The following is a 22,053-nucleotide window of genomic DNA, read 5'->3' as shown; positions in this document are numbered from 1 at the left end:
CAAACCACCAGGTGTCTTCCTGGGGCCTGAAGCACCCTGCCATCCCCAAAGCGTAGACACCTTGTAATTCCAAGAAGGTAACTGTGCTGCTCAGTCCTAGGGCCACATAGATCTCTCGGCCACATCTCATTCCCCAGAATGGTACAAAGAGGCAAAGTACACAAGAGGACCTTAGGGCCATGATATCACATAGCAGGAGTGAGAGCAGGGACTATGGGAATGTTCAGCCTGGTTCATTAAGTGACCCTCCCCGGGACTCTTCCCCTTCCCAGCCTCAGTTTCCTCCCCAATAAAATGGGCACAAGCATACAAGAGCCCAGGGCCTGGCCCAGACTCCCCTTACCACTTGTTCAGTTATGCTCCCTGCCCTAGCAGGCCCCTGCTCTGTCACCCTCTATTTATTCTCATGCCACAGGGCAAACTGGGCGAGCTGACCCCTTCTTACAGGGAATTCCTGGATCAAGCCTAGACACAGCCCTTACCTACAAAGGCCTGGTCCAACAGGAATTGTGCACACCTCTTTCTGAGAGTCAGAAGGGGGAAAGGGACTGAAGAGTCCCTGAATAACTTGCAGTTCCCCTAGGTAAGTAGAGAGGCTCTGCTGAGTATGAAAAACAAACCCCCACTGTCAGCGGTTACCTCCAGCCCCCAGTACATTTAGCAGCCACTATATTTCATAGACGGAACACCACCTCAATAGCTTTGGATGCACTGTTTCTGAAAATATTGGTGCTGGTTTCTGAAAATGAACTGATCAATTTTCATTGGTAGGCCTAAACATAAACAAACAAACAAAAAACCAAACCAAAACAAGACAAACCAAAGAAAATCCAGCCCCTTTCTAGTATGTTCTCAGAGCTCTGTTCTCAAGCCTGGCCTGAGACCAAGCCCCAACCCTGACTCAGACTCAGCCCTGACCTTGTAGAGGCCAGGACCCCAAAAGAAATCTGAGCCCATCAGGACAGAAGTAGTTACACAAATCACGTGCAATGACGACATTACACGTGGCCACAGAACAAGTGTCAGGTTAAACATACGAACTGAGAATTCTGGGCAGGGAAAAACTCAATGGGCTGGACCGTCTTAGTCATTTCGGTACCGCCGGAATCCAGCCCAGATGCTGGCATGGAGTAGGTGCTCAGGAAACATTGGGAGGGAGGGAGCAAGCCGGACCTTGAAATGCAGAGAGCCTTCCAGACAGAAGAAAGCAGCATGAGCGGAGATAGAGAGTTAGAGCCTGTGGCAGACAAGTGGGCCACGAGATCCTTGCCTCCTGGGGTTGACACTTTGTGTGATGCCCTCCCCTGAGTGTGGGTGGGACCTGTGACTTGCATCTAACTGACAGCATACAGGAGAGATGAGGGAAGGCATGCGAGTGTGTGATGTAAGATTGTGGTGCCCGTCTTGGCAGTGTCTCTCTCCCTGGCTTTGAGGGAGCAAGCGGCCATGTTGGGGAACGCCACACGGCAAGGAGCCCAGACAGCCTCTAGGAACTGAGCAGCCCGCCAGGGCCCCCAGCAGCAAGCAGGAAAATGGGGCCCTTTGTCCCAAGCTACAAGTCACTTGACTCTGTCAACAGCTATGCGAACTCAGAAGTAAATCCTTCCCTGGTTAAGCGTCAGATAAGACGATCGCCTTGGCTGACAGCTTGGTGGCAGCTTCGTGAGACTTTGAGGTAGTGAGGTCGTGGACCCAGCAGAACCATGCCATAGACCCCCGAGCCACAGGAAAGTGTGAGGTAATAAATGTTCGTTGTTTTCAGCTGCTAAGTGTGTGGTCATTTGTCACACAACAACAGACGAGGAACAGAGGGCTGCACTGGGAGGTCTTGACAGAACTTCTGGTCACTGCGATAGTTGAGGGCGGCTAGCACGTGACAAAATATTGAGCAGCAAGGGAGTGGGGGGAGGGAAGCGTGAAGCAGGTGATAACGGCTACCTTTTACTGAGCACATACTATGTGCCAAGCACTATGCTAAGTGCTTTACATGTGCTAAGTCCTTTAAGCCTCACACACTCCAGGAGGTGGGGACTATAACTGTCCCCATTTTACAGATGAGGAAACTGAGGTACAGAGAAGTTGCCCAAAGTCGCACCCCTGATCAGTGGTAGAGCTGGAACTCAAGCCAAGAAGCCTTACCACCTTGCTTCGCCCCAATACCCACCCTCCGTTTCAAAAGGCAAAAGATTTATGCGATCTGAAGGGAAACCAGAGCATGCCCACCCTCCATTTTAAAGCATTTTGCCACATGACTTCAAGAGTGAGGGAGCCGGATGTCAGCCTGAGGAACCGTGTTCTTTGGGCAGTAGGAGCCCTTGACTGGGGAGACAGGGGAGCGGCAAAATCTGCTTTATGTGTTGGAAAGCCCTCTCTGTCAGGGCAGCAGGGAGGGTGGGGAGGCAGGCCGTGGGAAGACTTGGAGGCTGGGGCAGTTTGTGGAGGATGGAGGCGTCAGAGGGAACATCCAGAGCCAGGCACCTGCGGATGGGCTGGAGAGCAGACAAGAGACGGAGTGAAGGTGCTGACAAAAAGCCGCCCAGGCTAGGGGTGCCTAGATGGTTCAGTCAGTTACGCGGCCGACTTTGGCTCAGGGCATGATCTCGCAGTTCCTGAGTTTGAGCCCCGTGTTGGGCTCGGAGCCTGGAGCCTGCTTCAGATTCTATATCTGCCCCTCCCCAGCTCAGGCTCTGTCTCTTTCTCTCAAAAATAAACACACATTAAAAAAAAATTTTTTTTTAAGCCACCTAAACCAGCAAGCATCTCTAGGCTCAGGACTGGATTGAAGTGATCCGGTTGGACCCTGAGCCTGTCACCTCCCCTTTTCTGCTCTGTAGTCCTATAGCCTGTTCCGCCTCCCCTCGGGGGTTGAGGCTGATGGGCTGGGCCTCCTGTCCACAGCCCCTAGACAGTCTCTGGGCATGCCTTTCCCTCCTCCTCCAAGGGCTCCTGGGAAGTGAATGCAAGGGTGCACTTGGGAGGGGGGGGCGTGCTGGCATAACCAGTGTCACCAGGGCACAGACCCCACCCCCACCCCTGGGATTCAGGCTTGGCCTGGATCCCCTTGAGCTGTCCCTGCAGATTCCACAGCATCCACCAGAAATGAAACAACATTGGACGGGGACGGGAACGAGCCGGGCTTAGTGCAAAGGCTGCAATTCGTTTTTTAATCTGGTGATTTACAAACCTCGGAGACATCTGGACCACTCAGCCTCAAAGCAGCTGATCCCACACTAGCTAATGAGGGCAGTGGCTTCCAGCTGGAGGGCCTGGCAGCTGGCACTTCTGGGTCTAGCTGTCCCGAAGCCAATATGTGCCCTGGTGGCTGGACCGGCTCTCCCAGTGGCGTCCACTGGAGGAGATGCCTGAGGGCTCAGCTTGGTGGAGCTGGGGCCCAGCCTGCCTGTCTGCTCATCTCTGTGCCTGTGCCTGGCAGTGCCTCCCCTCTTACTGTCCTACCTCCCCTGACTCTCCAGCAGCAGCCTCACAGAAACTTGTTGTGTCTCCTGCTGGCGGAATATCCTCCACCACCACTTGGTTTTCACAAGCCAGCATCCCAGTGACATCTCCCTGAACCCCGTCAAAAATGCTCTCTCCTTTACTTAAGGTTCTCCAGCACTCTGGTGACCCTGACGGCATTCCCCTTGCATGATAGTACTATCTTCATGTTCCTTTCCTCCTCGACCAACTCCCTGCCTGTGGCTGGGGCTGACTCCTCAGCTTTGCCCGTGCCCAGAAGCCATGAGGGTCATGATTTGCCTGTGTCCAGAAGCCATGAGGGTCATGGTGTCTTGAGGCTAGAGTTTCCATCCTGTCCCCAGGGTCTGGCATTTCCCCCGACCTCAGTGGCTCAACAGCAACCAACCCGAGCAGGGAGATAATCTCCAACAGGGTCCCTGAGGTCTGAGAAAGCGACCCATCTCAGGTGAGGCTCCCTATAGAATAGGGCATCTTGTCCCTGGGTCCATTGACCCCCAAGGAATACATAAATAGAAATCAGAGGGTCCATATATTTGGGTGGGAGAAAATGACAACTTTATTCCCACTAACTTTTTTTTAATGTTTATTCATTTTTAAGGGACAGAGAGAGACAAAGTGTGAGCAGGGGAAGGGCAGAGAGAGAGGGAGACACAGAATCTGAAGCAGGCTCCAGGCTCTGAGCTGTCAGCACAGAGCCCAGTGTGGGACTTGAACTCACAGACCACGAGATCATGACCTGAGCTGAAGTGGGAAGCTTAACAGACTGAGCCATCCAGGTGCCCCATATTCTCACTAACTTTTAACTGAAGTTTAGCATTTTCTTCCACTACAAATGTAGGCAACAAAACACAGTGGTCAAAGCAGGAGCTTTGATTTTGTCAGCAGCAGAAATCCCAGATATTTTCATCTCACATCCCTACTGGTGGAGAGGCCTCAAAATGTCACCTTCTCTCTTGGGGCACCTGGGTGGTGCAGTCGGTTAAGCATCCGACTTCAGCCAGGTCACAATCTCGCGGTCCGTGAGTTCGAGCCCCGCGTCAGGCTCTGGGCTGATGGCTCAGAGCCTGGAGCCTGTTTCCGATTCTGTGTCTCCCTCTCTCTCTGCCCCTCCCCCGTTCATGCTCTGTCTCTCTCTGTCCCAAAAATAAATAAACGTTGAAAAAAAAATTTAAAAAAATTAAAAAATAAAAAATGTCACCTTCTCTCAACCTTTCTCTAAAGTCACTGTAGCAGGGGCACCTGGGTGGCTCAGTCGGTTGAGTTCCCAACTCTTTAGTTTAGCTCAGGTGGTGATCCCACAGTCATGGCATCGATCCCCACATCAGGGATTCTCTTGCTTGGTATTCTCTCTCTGCCCCTCCTCCATTCTCTCTTTCTCTCTCTCTCTCTCAAACTCTTTCTCAATAAATAAACATTAAGAAAAGAAATATATCACTATGACATAAATGTGTTTCACTCTTTTGATAACTACATTTCAATTGATTTCCTTTGCAATCCTTTATGTTTTATTTTTAATGCATTAAAAACATCATCCGGGGGATCTGGTGGCTCAGTTGGTTAAGTGTCTGATTTTGGCTCAGCTCATGATCTCGAGGTTTGTGAGTTCGAGCCCCGCGTGGGGCTCTGTGCTGGCATCTCAGAGCCTGGAGCCTGCTTCAGATTCTGCGTTTCCCTCTCTCTCTGCTCCCCACCCCCACCCCCTGCCAACTTGTGCTCTGTCTCTCTCTGTCTCCCAAAAATAAATAAGAACATTAAAAACAAATTAAAAACAAAACAAAAACAAAAAAACACATCGCCCTAACCAGAGTCCACGGGCTTCATCAGAAAGTCCATGGCAATGAAAAGACCCAAGCACTGCCATGGAGTGACTCCCAGGGGAGAGGGAAGGGGTGACCTCTGGTCAGGAGGGGTCCTCTTTCAACCCTTATGGACGGGGACCAGGAAGTGTTAGAAACTAATATTCTGGGACAGTTGGCTGGGCATCCAGACTAGCAGAGGGCTTTATTCCATCTCTTCCTTCTACTTATTTTTAACTTGTATTATGTTATGACTTCTATTCCTGAATGTTTCCATCATGCCCAGCAGGGAGCTTGGCAGAAGAGGATTTCCAGCTGAACGGAGAGGAAAGTGAGAGCCTGAAGGGTAACAGTTTGTGGTACCCTGGACTGGGGTTTGGGGTGATGGCCAGCAGCCCACAGGGCAGCCCTCAGTTTCCCAGTTGGGGGTCCGGGAATGACCAAGCCCGGGGGTTTCCTGGAGATGGCCTATTTGGCTGTCACTCATGGCTAGTGACACAGGGAGGGCCAAGAAGTAAGCCCCAGACAGGAACTAGAGTGAGCCCACAGCACCAGGCCTAAGGAGTCAGGGGCTGACAGCAGGCCTTCAAACTTCACAGCCCAGACCCCTGTGCTCAGGCACTGTGGGTAGGGGGCAGGCAAAATCGGCAAGCTATCTAGGTCAGAGATACTGGAGTGGTCCCCCAACCTGTTCTCTGCTTCTTCTATAGTGGAACAGATGCTTTGGGGGTCCTTCCTCTGATCACAGCCGCAGCTGTGATGGACAGTTCTGTGCAGGGTCTCAGCATCCCCCTTCAAAAGCACAGAGATGTCTCCTTTTACCTGGCTCAGGGCTGTGTCTGAAGTCATGGGGATTGGGGTGGGTACAGCCAGGAAGTGTGGGGAAGTTTATTTCCCAGGTAGGGCCCACGAAGAAATGCCCCAGCTTCCCACCCCACAGCATGGACCACTCTGGGGGGTCCTTGTTGAGCTGAGCCCCTGTCTCCTAAAGCAGATACCTCAATAGCACACCCCTTGCCCTCTTCCTCTAGCCACATAAGATCACCTGCCAAATAAACTATCTGCACCCACATTTCAGCCTGCGATGTTGTGATTTATAATAAGAAATGTGTATTAGGTCTTCATCCCTGGTTCCTGGCACAGAGTCCCTAAAACCCTTGTAATTTCTAAGTGATAAGAGCACTGGAGGCATCTTTTATTCTAATCTTTGGTCTTTGACCCCAGTTCCTGACACAGTAGTACATGCCTTGGGGTTTTCTGGGTGGTAAGAATGACTTTGGTTCTAGTGAGGCATCTGTGGTGGGCTTCTGCGTGTTTCCTGGGTGGGGGCTGGTCACCAGAAAGACCAAGCCATAATTAGAAGCCTGGAATTTTCAGCCTCACCCACCATTTTCTTAAGAAGGAGATGCACTGAAAACGGACCTAATGATCTCTCAATCATGCCCATGTGATGAAGTCTCCGTAAGAATGCCAAAAGTACAAGGTCCGGGCAGCTTCCAGATTTGCAAACACATCCACTTACCAGCAGGGACATACCCTACGTACACGGGGACTCTCGTTCTTGCACTTGGGACCTCCCAGATCTCACCCTCCGTCTCTTCATCTCTCTGTCCACCTGAGTCCTTTGTCCTATCCACTAACAAACCGGGGAATGTGTCTCCCTGAGTTCTGTGAGCCGCTCGATCAATTTAATCCAACACAAGGAGGGGCCACGGGAACTCTGAATTTATAGCCGATCGGTAGAAGCACAATCCGGGTTGGAACCGAGCCCTCAACCAGTGGGACCTGATGCTGTCTCCAGGTAAAAGTGTCAGAACTGAGTTAAACAGCAGCACAGGCAGTTGGCATCACAGAATTGCTTGGTAGGGAAAACCCCACACACATCTGGTGACTGGAAGTGTCAGAAAGGAAGTGTTCGGTGTGGGTTGTGAAAGGGTCCCACAAAGAGTGGGGAACTGGGGTTTTCCCTACTCACAGGGGGAGGGGGGTGGGGGTGGGTAAAGACTGCCTTTTTTCTATCCGCCGGGCCCGGTTCTGCTTTTAAGGAGACCCAAACTGAGACACTCGGTAACAGAATTTTGAACCTGGGCACGTGCTTGCCCCCGATCAAGGCCACGATCCCCAGCTTTGCGCTATAGCTGCGTGTGACCATGACTGAGTTTCGGCGAATGACAATCCCACAGAAAGCCAGCAGACATATCCTGTGCTACCGCCAGGTCCCTCTGTCACTAGGAAGGTGCGCCCTCTCCCTCCCACTAACTGGAAAGCAGAAGTGGTGGTGAGCCACCGTGGGCCATGTGGGCGAGGATTTTCGCACACCATCGCGTAGCCCCCTCCCACACTAAATCAGGAGCAGCCCGTGTGACCAATAGAGTATGGCAAAAGGGACACAGGGGGTGACTTCCAAGACTCGTTAGAAGAGGCATTGTAGCTTCATCGGTGTCTTGGACCCCTCACCCTGGGGGACGTGAGACTCTGTGCCGTAGGACCCTCAAGCAGCCCTGTGGACAGGTCTGCGGGAGAGGTGACTGCGGCCCTTGGCTGACATCTGGCTGCCACCCCATGACTCATCTCACGCCAGAGCTGTCCAGCCAAGTCGCTCCTAAATTCCTGACCCGCAGAAACCACGAGAGACGATACATGATTGACTTAAGCCAGCAAGTCGAAGGGTAATTTGTGACAAAACATTAGCTAACTGTTATGGGTTGGATCGCACCCCCCAAAATTCGTATGTTAAAGTCCTACCCACCCCCAATACCTCAGAATCTCATGGTATTTGGTGATAGGGTCCTTACAGCGGTAATCACGTTAAAATGAGGTCACTGGGGCAGGCCCTAAGCCAACGTGATTGGCATGCTTATAAAAGAGGCAATTTGGAGAGACACATAGGCACACAGGGAGAGCACCATGTGAAGACAAAGGCAGGGACTGGGCTGATGCTTCTACAAGCCAAGCATTGCCAAAGGTTGCCAGCTACCACCAGAAGACATGGAACAGATTCCCTCTTTCAGCCTCAGAAGACACTGACCCCCATGACACCTCGACCTCACGCTTCAAGCTCCCAGATCAGTGAGATGATAAGTTTTTGTTATTAAAACTATCTAATTTGTGGTCCTGTGTTACAGTAGCCTCACAAACGAATGCCATGACTGATCGGGGAAGAGCTAAGGGATAGCAGAGCAGCAGAATGGAAGCATCCTGGGCCCTTCACGTCTCAGTGAGGACCCCCAGACCAGCTCAGGCTTCTATGTACCGAAGAAAGAAACTTCTCTCTCATTTAAGCCTCTGGTCTCTACCACACGCAGCTGAAGCTATATCCTAACTAATATAGCATCTAAAACTTCCTCCTCACAGGTACTTCCCTCTCCCCAGCATTCATATGGAAATGATTCCCCCCAAATAAATAAATGGAGACCTGCACTATCATCGATGTAGAAACTGCCGTCCTTCCACATGGAGACTCTCAGCATTTCTTCCACGTGACGAGCAGGTGGGCTTGGGCTGGAGGAGACGCAGAAAGCCAGCTCCGCACTCTCCCTGTGAAAGAGCGACAAGTCCTGGCAGGACTGAGGGAGAGGCACTGGGGACTGCTGACCCTACTCGCGGACGCAGCACAGCATCTCCCTGTCAAAGAAGGAAACGTACCAGATGCGGGAGAGGCCGCACAGATCAGGAGCAGAGGCCAATATGAAGATTCAAAGGCAATGCGTCTCTCTGTCAGAGCTAAAACAAGCCACAGGCACTTTCTCACTCCTCCCCAAGGCAGGCTATTGCACTGTGCTCTCCCTGAGCAACATGGGCCCTGGGGGAGACGAGGCTGCACTACCAGAATTCTTGCTGATTCGTGTGACGGAAAGCCAGCATACCGTGGCTTAAGTAAAGAAGGGTTATAGCTTAAAAACTGAAAAGTCCATGGCGAGACGGGCTTTAGGTACAGCTGGATCCAGGGACTCAAACAATGCCATCAGAAGTCTATCCCTCACCATCTCTTGGATCTGATTTTGTATGTACTGGCTCAAAACTCAAGCGGGTAAATAAGGCTACAACAGCGGCAGGCTTATATTTTCCTGGCGTGATAGCAAAAAAGCTCCCCTCTTTCCCGAAGTTCTGGCAGAGGCGCCAGGGCTGATGTTCATTGGTTCAGCCTGGGCCATGTGACTATCATCTTGGCTCTCATTGCCAAGTCTGGGACAGGTACCCACCACTGGAGCCAGAATGGAGGTTGAGCCCCACCCAACTGCTGCACCACATAGGCCAAGAGCAGGGGAGCTGTGGTTTCCACCCCGGCAATCAAGCCACTTGCTGTTACCAGCAAGCCACTGGGTGATGATGGCCATGTTCTACGTGGATGTTGTTTCACACTGACAGGAGGACTGAGGAAACAACTCCAACAGCTGAGTGGCCAGCATGTGCTAGGCTAGAACATCTTGGCCACGGTAAAACACAGCCAGCCCATCCATGTGGAGGGGAGACCAAGACCCCAACCCAATTCTGGCCCCAGATTAAGTGAGTTGGCACTTCCCCTGGACCAGGGGTGGGACATTTCTTTAATGCACACAGTTCTGTACCTTCCTGGGGCAGAACGCCCTTTAATGGTCCTCAGGTGGTGCCCAGTTATCCTCAAATGGGGTCTTGGCTCTAGCCAGCAAGGTCTCTGCTCTCTGGCTCCTTCCAGTTCCCCCACTGTGGGTCACACACACACACACACACACACACACACACACACACACTCTCACACACACTCACATACACTCGTCCATCACCAGTCCAAGACCATCCCTCCCTGGTCCTCCATACCCTTCAGTGTATGGTCCCCACTGAGCCCCTCCTTCTGGTCTGCAGCACCCTAAGAGCCTAAGCCCAGCCTTCAACCCCCACTTACACTCTAACTCATCCCTACAGAGGATCTGATCTCCCCAACTACCCTGGGAGCTCCCAGGGGCCGGGCCTCCTCCTTGCTTCCTCTCCCCAACCAGATCCTCCCCTTTCAAGGCAGAGGATAGACAGATTGCATCTACCCCAAGGGGAGACAAATAATCTCATATCTGGAGGCACTACGAAGAGAGCTAACAGTCAAACTAGGGTGACTTCCCAGAGGCGACAGTGGGTGTTTACTTGGGCCGCAACAGAGTTACTGAAGCTATCTGGGCCCCTGACCCATCCCAGGGAAGAAGAGACCTAGGGGCAGACACAACTGCCAGGTGACTTGGGCCTGGGCTGGATCCAGGATAAGGAGGAAGTGAGAGACGACTGCATGGCTGAGGCTATTTTTACCTAGACCTGTGCAAATAGAGGCGTGGGCTGGTCCGGCCAGTTCTTCCCCTTCCCTGATGCTTGGTAGCTCCCCCTGGGTTGGGAGACAGAGAGGAGGGATGGGTAGAGGAAAAGCAGATGTGAGAACTGCCCCCAGGGGCACAGAGGCTCCCAGCTTTGAGGCCCGGGCCCTCATCTAGGGCCTGTGGACTCAGAAACTAACAGTCTGCCTCCCAATAGCCAGCCACACACTCCCACTCCCCATGGCAAGCAGTGTGGATTGCGGCTGGAATCAAAGCCAAGGGTCAGCCTGGGGTCAGAAATTAGGCTGAGCTGAGGCCTGTAATTAGAGTTAGACATCATCCTGGGGTCATGTGTCACTCTGGGCTGGGGCCCATGATCAGTATCAAAGGTTAGTTTGGGTCAAGACCCATGATAAGGTGAGAGGTCAGACTGGGGTCAGGGATCAGTCTGCAGTCATGGGTAATTCTGGGTGGAGGCCCAGGTTCGTGGTTAGGGATCAGCCTGTAGTCAAGGGTCAGATCTGGCCTAGAGTCAGGAACAGGTCTAAGCAGGAAAGGCCTAGAGGAGCTCCATTTCTCTTACTTACCAACTTTCACTGACACCCACCCTGGGCCTATCATCCCAAGCAGAGGCCCCAGAAATCTTCCCAGACGGGGCGACTGACATCAGTTCAAGCCCAAAAGCAGGACAAAGTCACCCCTGAGCAATGTGTGGAGGAAACCATTTCTGGCAGAAGGAACAGCCCAGGCAAAGGCATGGAGGCATGAAAAGAATGGTGTTCTGGAAAGTTTGGGTGGGATGGGACCAGCCTCCAAGGCCAGGCTAAGGAGGGGGAAGAGAGGCTTCCCTTGGAGCCGTAAGAGGGCCACATTAGAAACCTGAGACACAGAGGCGCCTGGGTGGCTCAGTCAGTTAAGCGTCAGACTCTTGGTGTCAGCTCAGGTCGTGATTTCACAGCTCATGGGTTCAAGCCCCGCATCGGTCCCGCACTGACAGTGCACAGACCCTGCTTGGGATTCTCTGCCTCTCTCTCTCTCTCTCTCTCTCTCTGCCCCTCCCCTGCCAGCTCTGTCTCTCAAAAACAATAAATAAACTTAAAAAAAAAAAAAAAAGGAACCTGGAACACAGAGGACAGCAACTGCTATGGGTTTGGGGAAGAATCATTCATTCATTCATTCATTCATTCTGCAAATATGAATAGAAGATTTACTGTTTGCCAGGCACCATTTCAGGGACTTGAGATACATTGGGAACAAAGCTCCTGAAAATCCCTGCCCTCATGGAGCTTCTGTTCCAGCAGGAGAGAGAGACAACAAAATGTAATAAAGTAGATTCACAAATAATTAAAGGGCATGGCAGCTGAGAAGGTGGTAAGTGCATGGGGGAAAGTGTAGACCCGGTGAGGGGCCCAAGAGTTGGAGTGGGGGGAGCAGTTTGCAGTATTCAGTACCGATACCTGGGGAAGAGTAGAGGGAACAGCCAGTCCAAAGACCTGAAAGCAAGAGTCGGCCAGCAATGAGTTTTTGGAAAGGCAGGGAGGCCAGTGTGACAGAAGACGAGAGGGAAAGGATCCATTGGGGCACTCACTCAGGGTCCGCAGGCATTTGAACTGAGGAGTGACAGGATCTCACTTACGTTTTAAAATAATCAGTCTTGGGGCGCCTGGGTGGCGCAGTCGGTTAAGCGTCCGACTTCAGCCAGGTCACGATCTCGCGGTCCGTGAGTTCGAGCCCCGCATCGGGCTCTGGGCTGATGGCTCAGAGCCTGGAGCCTGTTTCCGATTCTGTGTCTCCCTCTCTCTCTGCCCCTCCCCCGTTCATGCTCTGTCTCTCTCTGTCCAAAAAATAAATAAACGTTGAAAAAAAAAATTTTTTTTTAATTAAAAAAAATAAAAAAAAAAATAAAATAATCAGTCTTGGAGAGAGAGGTTAAATAACACCAGAGAGATACAATCAGGAAACGCGGATCATGGGAAGCTAACACACAGGACCAACCCAGTTTCTTCAAAAGAGAGTTTGCAGGTTGAAGAGACATGGAGAACACCTCTGTGTTAACTTCCAGTGTGGGAAGCTGATTTAAACAAACAACTGGGTTTTTTTTTTTTTTAAAGCATTTATAAGGCAGAGAATGAAAAAATTTTAAAACCTGAATATTTAACGCTATTAAGGAATGGGGCGTGATAATGCTACGGTGGTCCCTTTTTTTTCTTTGACTCCTTATCCTTTGGAGATACGTAATGAGATATTTACAGATAAAAATCGCTTCCAAATGATTGAGGTTGGAGTGGGACACAGGGAACGAACTAGGTGACGGGGGGAAAAAAGGGAGCTCATTATATTATTTTACCCACATTGTATATTTTGTAGCTCTTCTTAATAAATTAAAAGATAATAGTCATCAACCTGGCTGCTGAGATTGGAGAATGGGGGGCCAGGGAGAAGCCAGGGGTTCCGAGTCAGCTACTGCTGTGAGCAGGTGAGGGATGAAGTGAACATGAACTGCTACGGGAAGCGGGGGGCGGAGCAGGGAGGGGCTTGCCAGGGACACTTTCCCTGGGGAGACATCCCCCTGGCTCCTGCCTCTGGTTTCCCCTCCCGCCTGGCCCATTCCTTTCCTCTCTCCCTCCCAAATGTCCTTCCTCTGCCCCCTCTCCTCACCCCCGATCTCTCCTTCCTCGACTCTCTTCCTCCCACCTCCCTTCTCCAGCTAGTGTCTCCCTGGCCTGATTCCTGGCCCTGTGCAGGTGGTCCTTCCCAGCAGGTTTATGGTTTATGGCCGCAGTGGGTTGCCAGTCGCCACCTGGCTGCAGCCTCCCAGGCCTGTTCTCCCCATGCTGAGGGCTACCTTCTCTAGGTTTCCTCTGAAGAAGAAAGGCTGTTTTGCAAGAGCTACTCTCCCTCCTCAGAACGGTCCCCTCAGCAGTTCTAGCCCCCGCCTGGCAGAGGTGGAGTGGGGCCCAACTTGGCAAGGAGACCATGACAAGGTTTTTGCCGTTCTCCTCCCTGGAAAGAAGTCTTCTCTTGGGCAGGATCTCTCCCCACCAAGCAGGGTTCAAGCTAGGAGGGAGCTGACCTGCAGCGGGAGGAGAAAGGGAGACCTCCCTGGGACTCCCTAAGACTGCCTTGCTTGAGCAGCGCTGAGCTCCCTGCCTGCACCCACAGGGAGAAGGGGACCGTGATCTGTACGGAGAGGCTGGACCCTGGACGTGAGACCCCTGGCCCCACCAGGACTCTCAGGCCCCAGAGCCTCAGCACCATGAAGACTGGACTAACGAGAGTCTTGGCATCAATGAGACCCAAGGCTGGAAGAGAAGGAAGGGACTTGCTAATACTTTCCCAGCACAAGCCACTCGGGAACCCAAGAAAGGGGGAAGTTGTGTTTCCCAGTTGCCGATCTGATGTGGTGAGAGTATAAAGTCAGTATTAATTTTAATTCTAAAATAATAAAGACAAGCTGTATTTTCTGGACCTGGGAGTTTGTGAACTGTGAGTCCCACCCACGTGAAAGGGAAGGCAGGGAAGGGAATTGAGGGCTTCTGGCCCCAATGAGGCCCTGGCCTGGCTGCACCACACTGCAGATTGCAGACCGTGGTCCCTGCCCGGGGGCTGGGCAGCAGACTACTTCACGGCATGTGGACTGACGGCAGGGTCTCTGCCCCTCTCACGTGGTACTGGGAACCGGGAAATAGCCTGTTTCCTCAGGAAGTCCCGCGTCTGCCCCCCCCCCAACATGCCCTGCCCAGAGAAATCAGAGGGCAGAGCCTGGGGTTGATGGTCTGATTTAATAAGATGTATTTAAGGACTATGGCCATATGCCTGTGGGGACAGTTAGGCTATAAAGATCCCAGGGGCCTCTTTGCTAGACATCTGTGGCTGAGGACCAGCTGGGGACCAGAAGAGGGACAATAGACAGGCTCTCCCCACCTAGCCTGGGCCCCTTGCTCTGTCTGCCCAATCTTCAACCACAGCCCCAGTCCTGGAGCCCACTCTTCACTCTGGAAGTCACACGGTGGCTGCTGGAAAGGGCCCAGGTCAGACTCTAGGTCCTGTTGTTGGGGAAAAGGAAATCAGCTGGATCTGGATGCTTTCACCCCACCCAGCCCTGCAAGGACCAGGACAATGGTTATGCCTGACGTTTTCCAGGCCTGGTCTGTGCTCCATCTTCTCTGTCCATGACACCCCAGCTTTGGGCCCATCCCTTTCTGGGAACACCTGGTTTATCAACACCAGCCTCCAGGTTACCTGCCAGGGTTTTCCCTTCCTGTCTCAGCTCCCACCTGCTCCCACAGAGCAGGCCTCTGCAGAAACACCTGCTGGGACCAAGGGCCCTCACCTCAGCAGGCAATGGCTGGCAGTGTCCTGTCTGAGGCACATCGGCTGACGACAGACCTGCCCCAACCGTTCCCCACCGCAGCAGCCACGCTTTGTCTCCCTCGTCCCAATTTTTGCTCCTATGTTTATGTATGAACACGAATTAAACATTAAATTGAATTATGTATGAAAATAATTCATAAAATCACTTATTTATTAATATCCATTAAGTTATAAAATGGAATTACAGTCTTCTCCACTGGTGCTATCCATGCTTTGTTTTAATATCAGCATTAGGAGACCTCATAAAATATCTTGGAAAACATTCTGTCTTCTCTGCTGCTGTCGAGCGGTTTGATTACATAAAAATCATCTGTTCCTTAAAGGTTTCAGAATTCTCCTATTATAATCCCAAACATCTCGATAGACTGAAAATTCTAATGATATGAACTATTTATCTTACATTTTCCATCTTAATTCTCCTTCATTCACATGGGTAATGGTGATTAATATTCATAATTATTCCTGATATGTGAGTCTATGTTTTTATTTACCATGTATTCTTGTCTCTACCCCTCCCCCCATGTATACAATCTTTTACCAAATTGGTGGGGTTTTCTTTGTCTCATTTTTCCTTCCTCTAGCTGCTTAGGACTTACATAGAGAGCTCTCTTTTTTTTTTTCAGTTGATACGCTTAAATTTTTAACACACACACTATTCTCTTGTGTTATCGATTATGTTACTTACCCACCCCCACCCCCCAGCCCCGTCTGTTTTGTTCCACCCACATTATCTTCCTTTTCCAGAATCTCTGCTCAAGGTCAGCTACACACTGATTTACAGGAACACAGGGCCAGAAGGCGGGGAGGCGAGTGTGTAAGTTAGATCTGTGGGGTTACTCTGAGCTCTCCCTGGGGTGGAAGTGCTCCAACACCCATGGGGGTCCACTGCCCCAGGAGTGAGCTTGGAGAGACAGCCTGGTCCTGTGGTCCTAAGCACCCTCCCTGAGACTCATTCCCTCTCTGCCCCTAGTTACCCAGAACCTTGCCCCTAACGCCGCCTCCCAACACACCCTGGCCAATGCCAGCTGGGAGCAGGTGTGCCCGTTCACAAGGACACACGCTCACATGCCCTAATACATAGACACGCTCACATGCGCACACACACAAAGACGTTGCAGTAGGCATTTGACCAAGAGACTGTGGCTGCTGTTAGAGAGTAAACGGGGGTCCTCCCCTCTAGAGTCTTCCAGAATCACTGCACCATGACCCGTAAGCCAGGTTACACGATGACAGACTGTTGACCCCCTGGACTCAACTGAGCATTGGGATTTTGAGGAAAGGAGTTCCTTTCTCGAGTCTCCCCTTTCTGTGCCCAGACTGGACCCTCTCCCAGGGTAGGAGACCTAAGTCTCCTCTTCCTGTCTCCCAGAACAGGAGCTCTCCCTCTCCCTTCAGTTTCCATGCCTCAGTTTCCCCTTCTGTGGTAGCCTTAGGCATGCATCACTTGGACCTCCCCTCAAGAAAGAACTTGCCACTCAGCTGTGAGGAATGCAGTGAGCTGACAGCCTCTAGACGTAGCACCTTCAGGATCGTTTGAGCTGAGGGCCCGCTCTTCCCAGATAGCCCCCAGCCATCGACTGAGCACAGTGAAGTTACTAAGGCATCTGTGTGCCATCTTTGCTCTGGAGCTCCCTGCTAGATTGGCAGAGGCTCTGTCTGATCCGGCTCTCTCCCTCTTTGTGTTTCACAGGCTTCCCCTGCCATCCCATAAACTTCCACAGTCCTCATTCCATCTTAGCATCTGCTCACAAGAGGACCTGAATCGACACACCTAAAGTTGGCACCGTCCCCTCTGTTCCCTCTAAGCCCTGGCCTCCAGGACGAAGGGATGGGATGGTGTAGGCCATTTCAGAACCGGTCCCTAGGCTTCATTTCCCCACCTGTCAAGTCAGGACAATGTACTTTGTTTTTTTTCCCTAAGTGCAGCTATAGCACCACCAGAAATTTCCCCAGCACCCGGCTCAAGCAGTGCTAGGCTCCCCTGGAGGCGCAGCCTGTGTCTGAGCCACTGTGACATCCACAGGGCCCATCGCTGGCCAGCACCAGTGTAGGTAGGTGATACATGCGGGATGAAGGAATGCTATTTGCTACCTGCTGTTAGAGAAGGGATGGAGGGCACATTGTTTCTTTAAATACCTGTCTGGACCCCTCTCGCCCTCCAAATCACAGTCTGGAGTTAAAATGTGTCTCTCACAGGAAGAACTGGCCCCAAAGAATCCTAGAGAGATTGCATCCACACAGCAATGTGGATGGCTCTGGAAGGGCAATCCTGGAGCCGTGACTCCCCAGGCCAGATCCCTGCCTGGCCCCCACCGTGCAGGCCAAAACTGGTCCCCAGGCACCGTTCCCACTCTGCTGCAGAATCGCACGACCAGTGGGTTCCTGAGCTGGGAGCCTTGAAGCAGTGAGTGCACGACTAAGGGACATGGAGAAGGACTGGGGGAGGCCAGGGTGGCACCCACTGCAGGAACGAGGCAGGCAGCCAGGAAGCCAGGCAGGCTCCAAATGAGTAACTGCAGACTCTTTCCTGCCGTGCCTGTCATCACGGGGAAAGGCAAGTGACTGCCTCTTTCTCTTTCCCCCCATCTTCTGCACCCCTGTGATTTCCGGCAGCGGCAGCCGGATGGGTGCTGAGGGGGGGGGGCGGGAAGGATTGGGCTACAGACTGGGGACAGATTCCAGGAATCCAGGAGGGGACACCTCAGAACAGAATACACCAGGGAGGAATTGTTCCCCCCAAAAGGACATGGGGGAACAGGGAGCAGAGGGTGGCTGTGGCCCACTCCCCAAGCCTGGACTGGTGAGGCAAAGGCCACCTCCAGATGGGGAAGAGAGACCCCAGTTACTGCTTCCCAAGCCCTCAGGTAGCCTGCTCCTGCCCCTCAACTTCTGATATCCGCCCCCACGCCCCTCCCAGCCTTCTCAGATAAGGGGACAGGTGAAAGGCTGGCTTCCCCATAAGATCCTTTAGGACTCTCAGGTGATGCCCCCTGTGCCTCAGAACACAGAACTGAACAAGCAGGAACAGTTAGTAAAAACACGGTCACACCTAACCTTGGCTGAATTTTTAAAGTTTTTGTTTGTCTTTGCTTTTTTCTGTTTTCTGCTCCTTCTTCCACTTCTCAATTTGTTTTGTGCCTCCTGACAAGTAAGGAAGGGTGGGTCCCCCGGGGGAACAATTTTGAAAGAACAAAGGAGTAATTTTCATTGCAAAGAATCTGCAGGGAAACGATTCTCCCTTAGTCACCTGCTTCCTTCCTGGGAGCCTGAGGAGCGGGGAGGAGGCCCTGCCAATTACCCTTAATGCCTCAAGCCTGCCCAGGCCGCTAAAGAGGAGGGTTCTTGTGGACCACCCTCCAGAGCCTGGGGGGGGGGGGGCGGGGGAGGAAGCCCATTCCCAGCTGGGAGCCTTGATTCCCTGTCTCCTCTCCTCCCACCAGCCACCTGATGGGCCTGAGTGTCAGGTGGCGAAGTGGGGTCTGGCTCCCTCCTATTCCCCAGTCCTCACCACCTTCCTCTCAGTGCATTCTCAAGTAGCCAAGATTCCTGTCCTCAGAGAGAGCAGAACTTGAAAAGACCAAGAAACAAGCTTTAATGGTGGGACTTCCGTATCCTGCAGTTTGCTAGGTGGTGCGTATTTGTGTGTGTGTGTGTGTGTGTGTGTGTGTGTGTGTGTGTGTGTGTGTGTGTGTTGAATGGGCAAAGGTTTATGAGAGCTGAAGCCCATGGATTTGTCATTCACACTAGGCACTCCTAGGACACTGTGCCAGCAGAGGTGACTCCCCAGAACTGGGACCCAATTCCACTATCCTGCTGGAGAACTGAGACTTGAGAAAGGGTGCTGTCAGGGTCACAAGGGGAGTCAAGGACTCCTGGCTCCTGAGCCAAACCTGGCCCCCAGAAATGGGAGATGGCAGAGGAGAAGCCTGGAGATTCTTCAAACACATCATCCATTGAAAGGCTGGGTCCAAACCCCAGAATAGCCAGGTCAGAGGCATCTCCACAGTGCTGGTATCTGGGGAAGGGCTGCTGTCCAGGCTCATCTGGAAGGAGGGAGAAATTGTGGGGAGTACGATAGCTCTCCAGGTCCCTCTCCATCAGGAGGTGCTGCTGTCTTATCTACCTCTGTGTGCAGCACAGAGCCTGGCACACAGCAAGGGAGAGAGAGAGAGGGAGAGAAGGAGGGAAGCAAATGCTAGCACCCCAAATAAGCCTAAGTCGAGGAGGGCCTGGGAGCTCATTCCTTCCAGGCTTTTCCCTGACTCCCCATAACTTCATCCCCCACCCCAGAAAGCCAGGGGCCGAGTTTCCCACGCTGTAAGAAGGGAAGCCTCGTTGGGTCTGCCGGGAACTCTGACGCACCTGCTAGTCGACCAGCGCCTGGAGTTGGGCCTCCTTCAAACAGCCTCGCCTCGGGCTGGGCGCCCAGGAATGCACCAACCCTCTCTGCCTCTCCACTGAACAGTCATCCCCTTATCAATACCCGCCATCCACCTTATCTCTGCCGCCGCCGCCTCCAGCCTCGATCACAACGTCTCCAGCCCTCGGAAAGAGGACAAGGCGGCCACCGCTCTTGGTCTACAAGAAGACCTCCCGGGGCGCGGCGCCAGTGCACCTGAGCCTCATTCTAGGGACGAGTAAAATTGAGCCTGAGGACGCGCAGTGGACGCAGGCTGATTCGTTGTCACCCAGAGGCCGACTCGCCCGGTCTTGGAAGCGAGGCACCAGAAACAGGCGGCCCGAATCCAGGCCTTTCTCTGCACTTCAGTTTCCCGGGCTGTGAAACAAGGAAGGTGGGGCGGGGGGAGGAGGGGGAGGAGGTCTTCAGCTCCGTTTTAGGTAGGCTGCGCAGCCTGGTCGCGAGCACCGGGGACAGATCTTCCCTCCCCGCATGGGGGCGCTGGAACTTCGGCCCAGCCTCCCTCGGGAGGTGCCCGGGCAGGGGCGCGTGAGGGCGCGGACGTGCCATCCTCCCTAAAGCACAGCCCCCTCACTCCCTGGTCGTGAAGGGCCCGGAAGCCCAGCCGGTGCTAAGCGCGTCCTGCCAGGTCGCCTGGGCTCAGAGGTGGCACCGAGGATCCCAGCGTCGGGCCTCACTCGCGCTCCTGTTTCCCCTCGCTCTGCCTGTCCCGGCGAGGGATGAGTTGGGGCGATTGAAAATGAATCAAACCACGCGCCCCACCTCCGGGTCGCTTACGACCTAGGGCCCTACGCAGGCCGCAGCCCGCAGGCCGCAGCCCGCAGCCTGGGGGATAAGAAGTGGCCTGTCCTGTCTCAGAGTCCGGCCCGCCCGCACCTGTCCTCCGACGCGCAGAAATGGGAAATGCGGAGGCTGGCAGGGAGACTTCCTGGAGGAGGTGGCTCTGAAGGTGGACGTGAAGAGCGTCCTGGGGTGGGGCTGAGGGGGCGTGTGGGAGTGGGAGATCTCAACCAGGCGCTTGGAAACGTTGTGATCTAAGCAGGGGAGGATGTGGCGTGTTGGGGTCTCAACACTCCCGAGGATGCGGCCCGAAGGGGTGAAGGCTTGTGAATCCCCGGCGACTGAGGAGGACTGACGTGGGTGATCCGCGGCGAGATCGCAGGGACACCCCACTGGCGGGGGAGCCCCCAGCCCCGCCCCACACCTGAGCGGCGGCCCCGCCCCTGCCGATCCATTGGCTAGACCCGCCGCCCGTCAGACGAGCCCCCGGGGCCCGCCTCCAGCCCCGAGCTGCGCCTCTTCGCGTTGGGGCCACCGCGGCAGCGCCACTCGGCCCGGCTCCCCGCCGTCGACCGCGCGGTGCGCAGCCCGCCCGCCTATTCCCGGCGCGGGGCCGCCTGTCGCGGGTTCGGGGCGGACCATGCGCCCGACTAGCCCGCCGCCGGCCCGCTGGCTATGCGTGCTGGCCAGCGTCCTCGCCTGCGCTCTCGGCCCCGCGGTGAGTGTCCGCCGGGCCCCCCCCCTCAGTCCCGGCCGCCGCGGGTGGAGTGGGGGGACGGCGGGAGCCGGGCCGTCTGTGCGCACGTCTGTGTAAGGGGAATGGGGGCACGGAGCGCTGGGTCTCGCCTCCCAGCTCAGCCTCGGACTGGATCTAGACCCGAGGGATGGGATCTCGGTCGCGCCTAGTCCCTCCCAGCGCTGCTGGGAGCCCGCTCGGCGCGGTGATCTGAGACACCGGTGGAGGGGCGCCAGGAGAAAGCGTGCTCCCCAAACTTGCCTTCGGTGTCGTGGCTGCGTCGTGCGTGGGGAGAGGAAGTCAGTGGGTGCAAGGTTGGGGACTGTGGTCGATTGGAATGGAAGGCCCGGTAGACCGTGGGTGGAAGGGAGGGAGGCTGTGAGGGTCGTCGTTATGGGCTGTGCCCGGCTGGAGGTGTCTGCGGGGCGTTGTGTGTTACGTGTAGGAGTGACGTCTCAGCAGCAGACCCAGCGCTGGGAAGGGGCTTTGGGGATAAGGCGGCTGACTGGCAGGCCCTTCCTGTGCCCTCCCACTGAGCAGAGCTGAAAGGTAAGAGCCTGAGGTGGAAGGTGGTGGGCAGTGAGGGGTTGAGGGTGGTGTTTATCAGGAAGGGCCAGACTTGTGCATGGGGAAAGCTGAGCAAGGTGTGAACAGCCAAGAGGCAGTGGCATCCTCTTCCTCCCACTCCTAGTTCATCCCCACGCAGGTATGTGTATGCCTCTGATGTGTGGCTGTGCCCTTGTGTGTGGCTGTGGGTGGCTCACCTGCAGGGCAGATCCTGGTTCAGGCAGGAGACGCATGGATCATCTCCCTCTAAGATCAGGGAAGACCTCAAGACTCACCGAATCCACCTAAGCCCATTTTACAGACGGGCAAAATAAGTCCCAAAGACACCTGTTCCCCCCCTAATCAGACCAGGACTGAGGTTGATTTTCTCTCTTTCCCTACCCCAGGAATCTGGGGGAATCTGGGCTTGCTGCTTGAGGAATCTGGGGTTGCTGCTTAGTCAGAGCCTAAAACCCAAGTGGGTCCCAGGTGTGGCACCAGCTCCAGGTTGGCTGCTGGGTGCGTAGAGTATATTGATCACCTACTCTCTTCTAGCCCATAATTATCTCCCTTACCGTCACCTCCACCAAATCAGGAATCTCTGTGTTTCCATCTAGCTAATGTCTTGTACATCCTGGGGGCGAGAAT

General features: G+C 53.8%; 1 protein-coding gene and 1 long non-coding RNA gene across 7 annotated transcripts in view; one reads left to right on the top strand and one right to left on the bottom strand.

Annotated features, from left to right (window-relative positions):
* Positions 1-16,838: 16,838 nt before the first annotated feature.
* On the bottom strand, positions 16,839-20,501 carry LOC123575950. The gene is made up of 2 exons (XR_006701112.1): positions 19,539-20,501; positions 16,839-18,966 (listed from the first exon to the last, which is right to left on the bottom strand). It is a non-coding gene; the product is annotated as an uncharacterized LOC123575950 (long non-coding RNA).
* A 140-nt stretch (positions 20,502-20,641) lies between these two features.
* Positions 20,642-22,053, top strand: part of VIPR1 (vasoactive intestinal peptide receptor 1) — a 33,594-nt gene continuing 32,182 nt past the window's right edge. For 4 of the 6 annotated variants that reach the window (XM_045437001.1, XM_045437003.1, XM_045437002.1 and 1 more), the window contains exon 1: positions 20,642-20,841. In XM_045437001.1, coding sequence (XP_045292957.1) covers positions 20,764-20,841 — 78 coding nt within the window. In that variant the 5' untranslated portion in view covers positions 20,642-20,763. Of the gene's footprint in view, positions 20,842-21,230; positions 21,409-22,053 lie in introns of those variants that run through there. The other 2 variants (XM_045437005.1, XM_045437006.1) reach the window with 2 other exon arrangements.

The sequence above is a fragment of the Leopardus geoffroyi genome, chromosome C2 (assembly GCF_018350155.1).
Source record: "Leopardus geoffroyi isolate Oge1 chromosome C2, O.geoffroyi_Oge1_pat1.0, whole genome shotgun sequence".
NCBI classification, from domain to species: domain Eukaryota; kingdom Metazoa; phylum Chordata; class Mammalia; order Carnivora; family Felidae; genus Leopardus; species Leopardus geoffroyi.
This window is presented reverse-complemented; position numbering and strand designations above follow the sequence as displayed.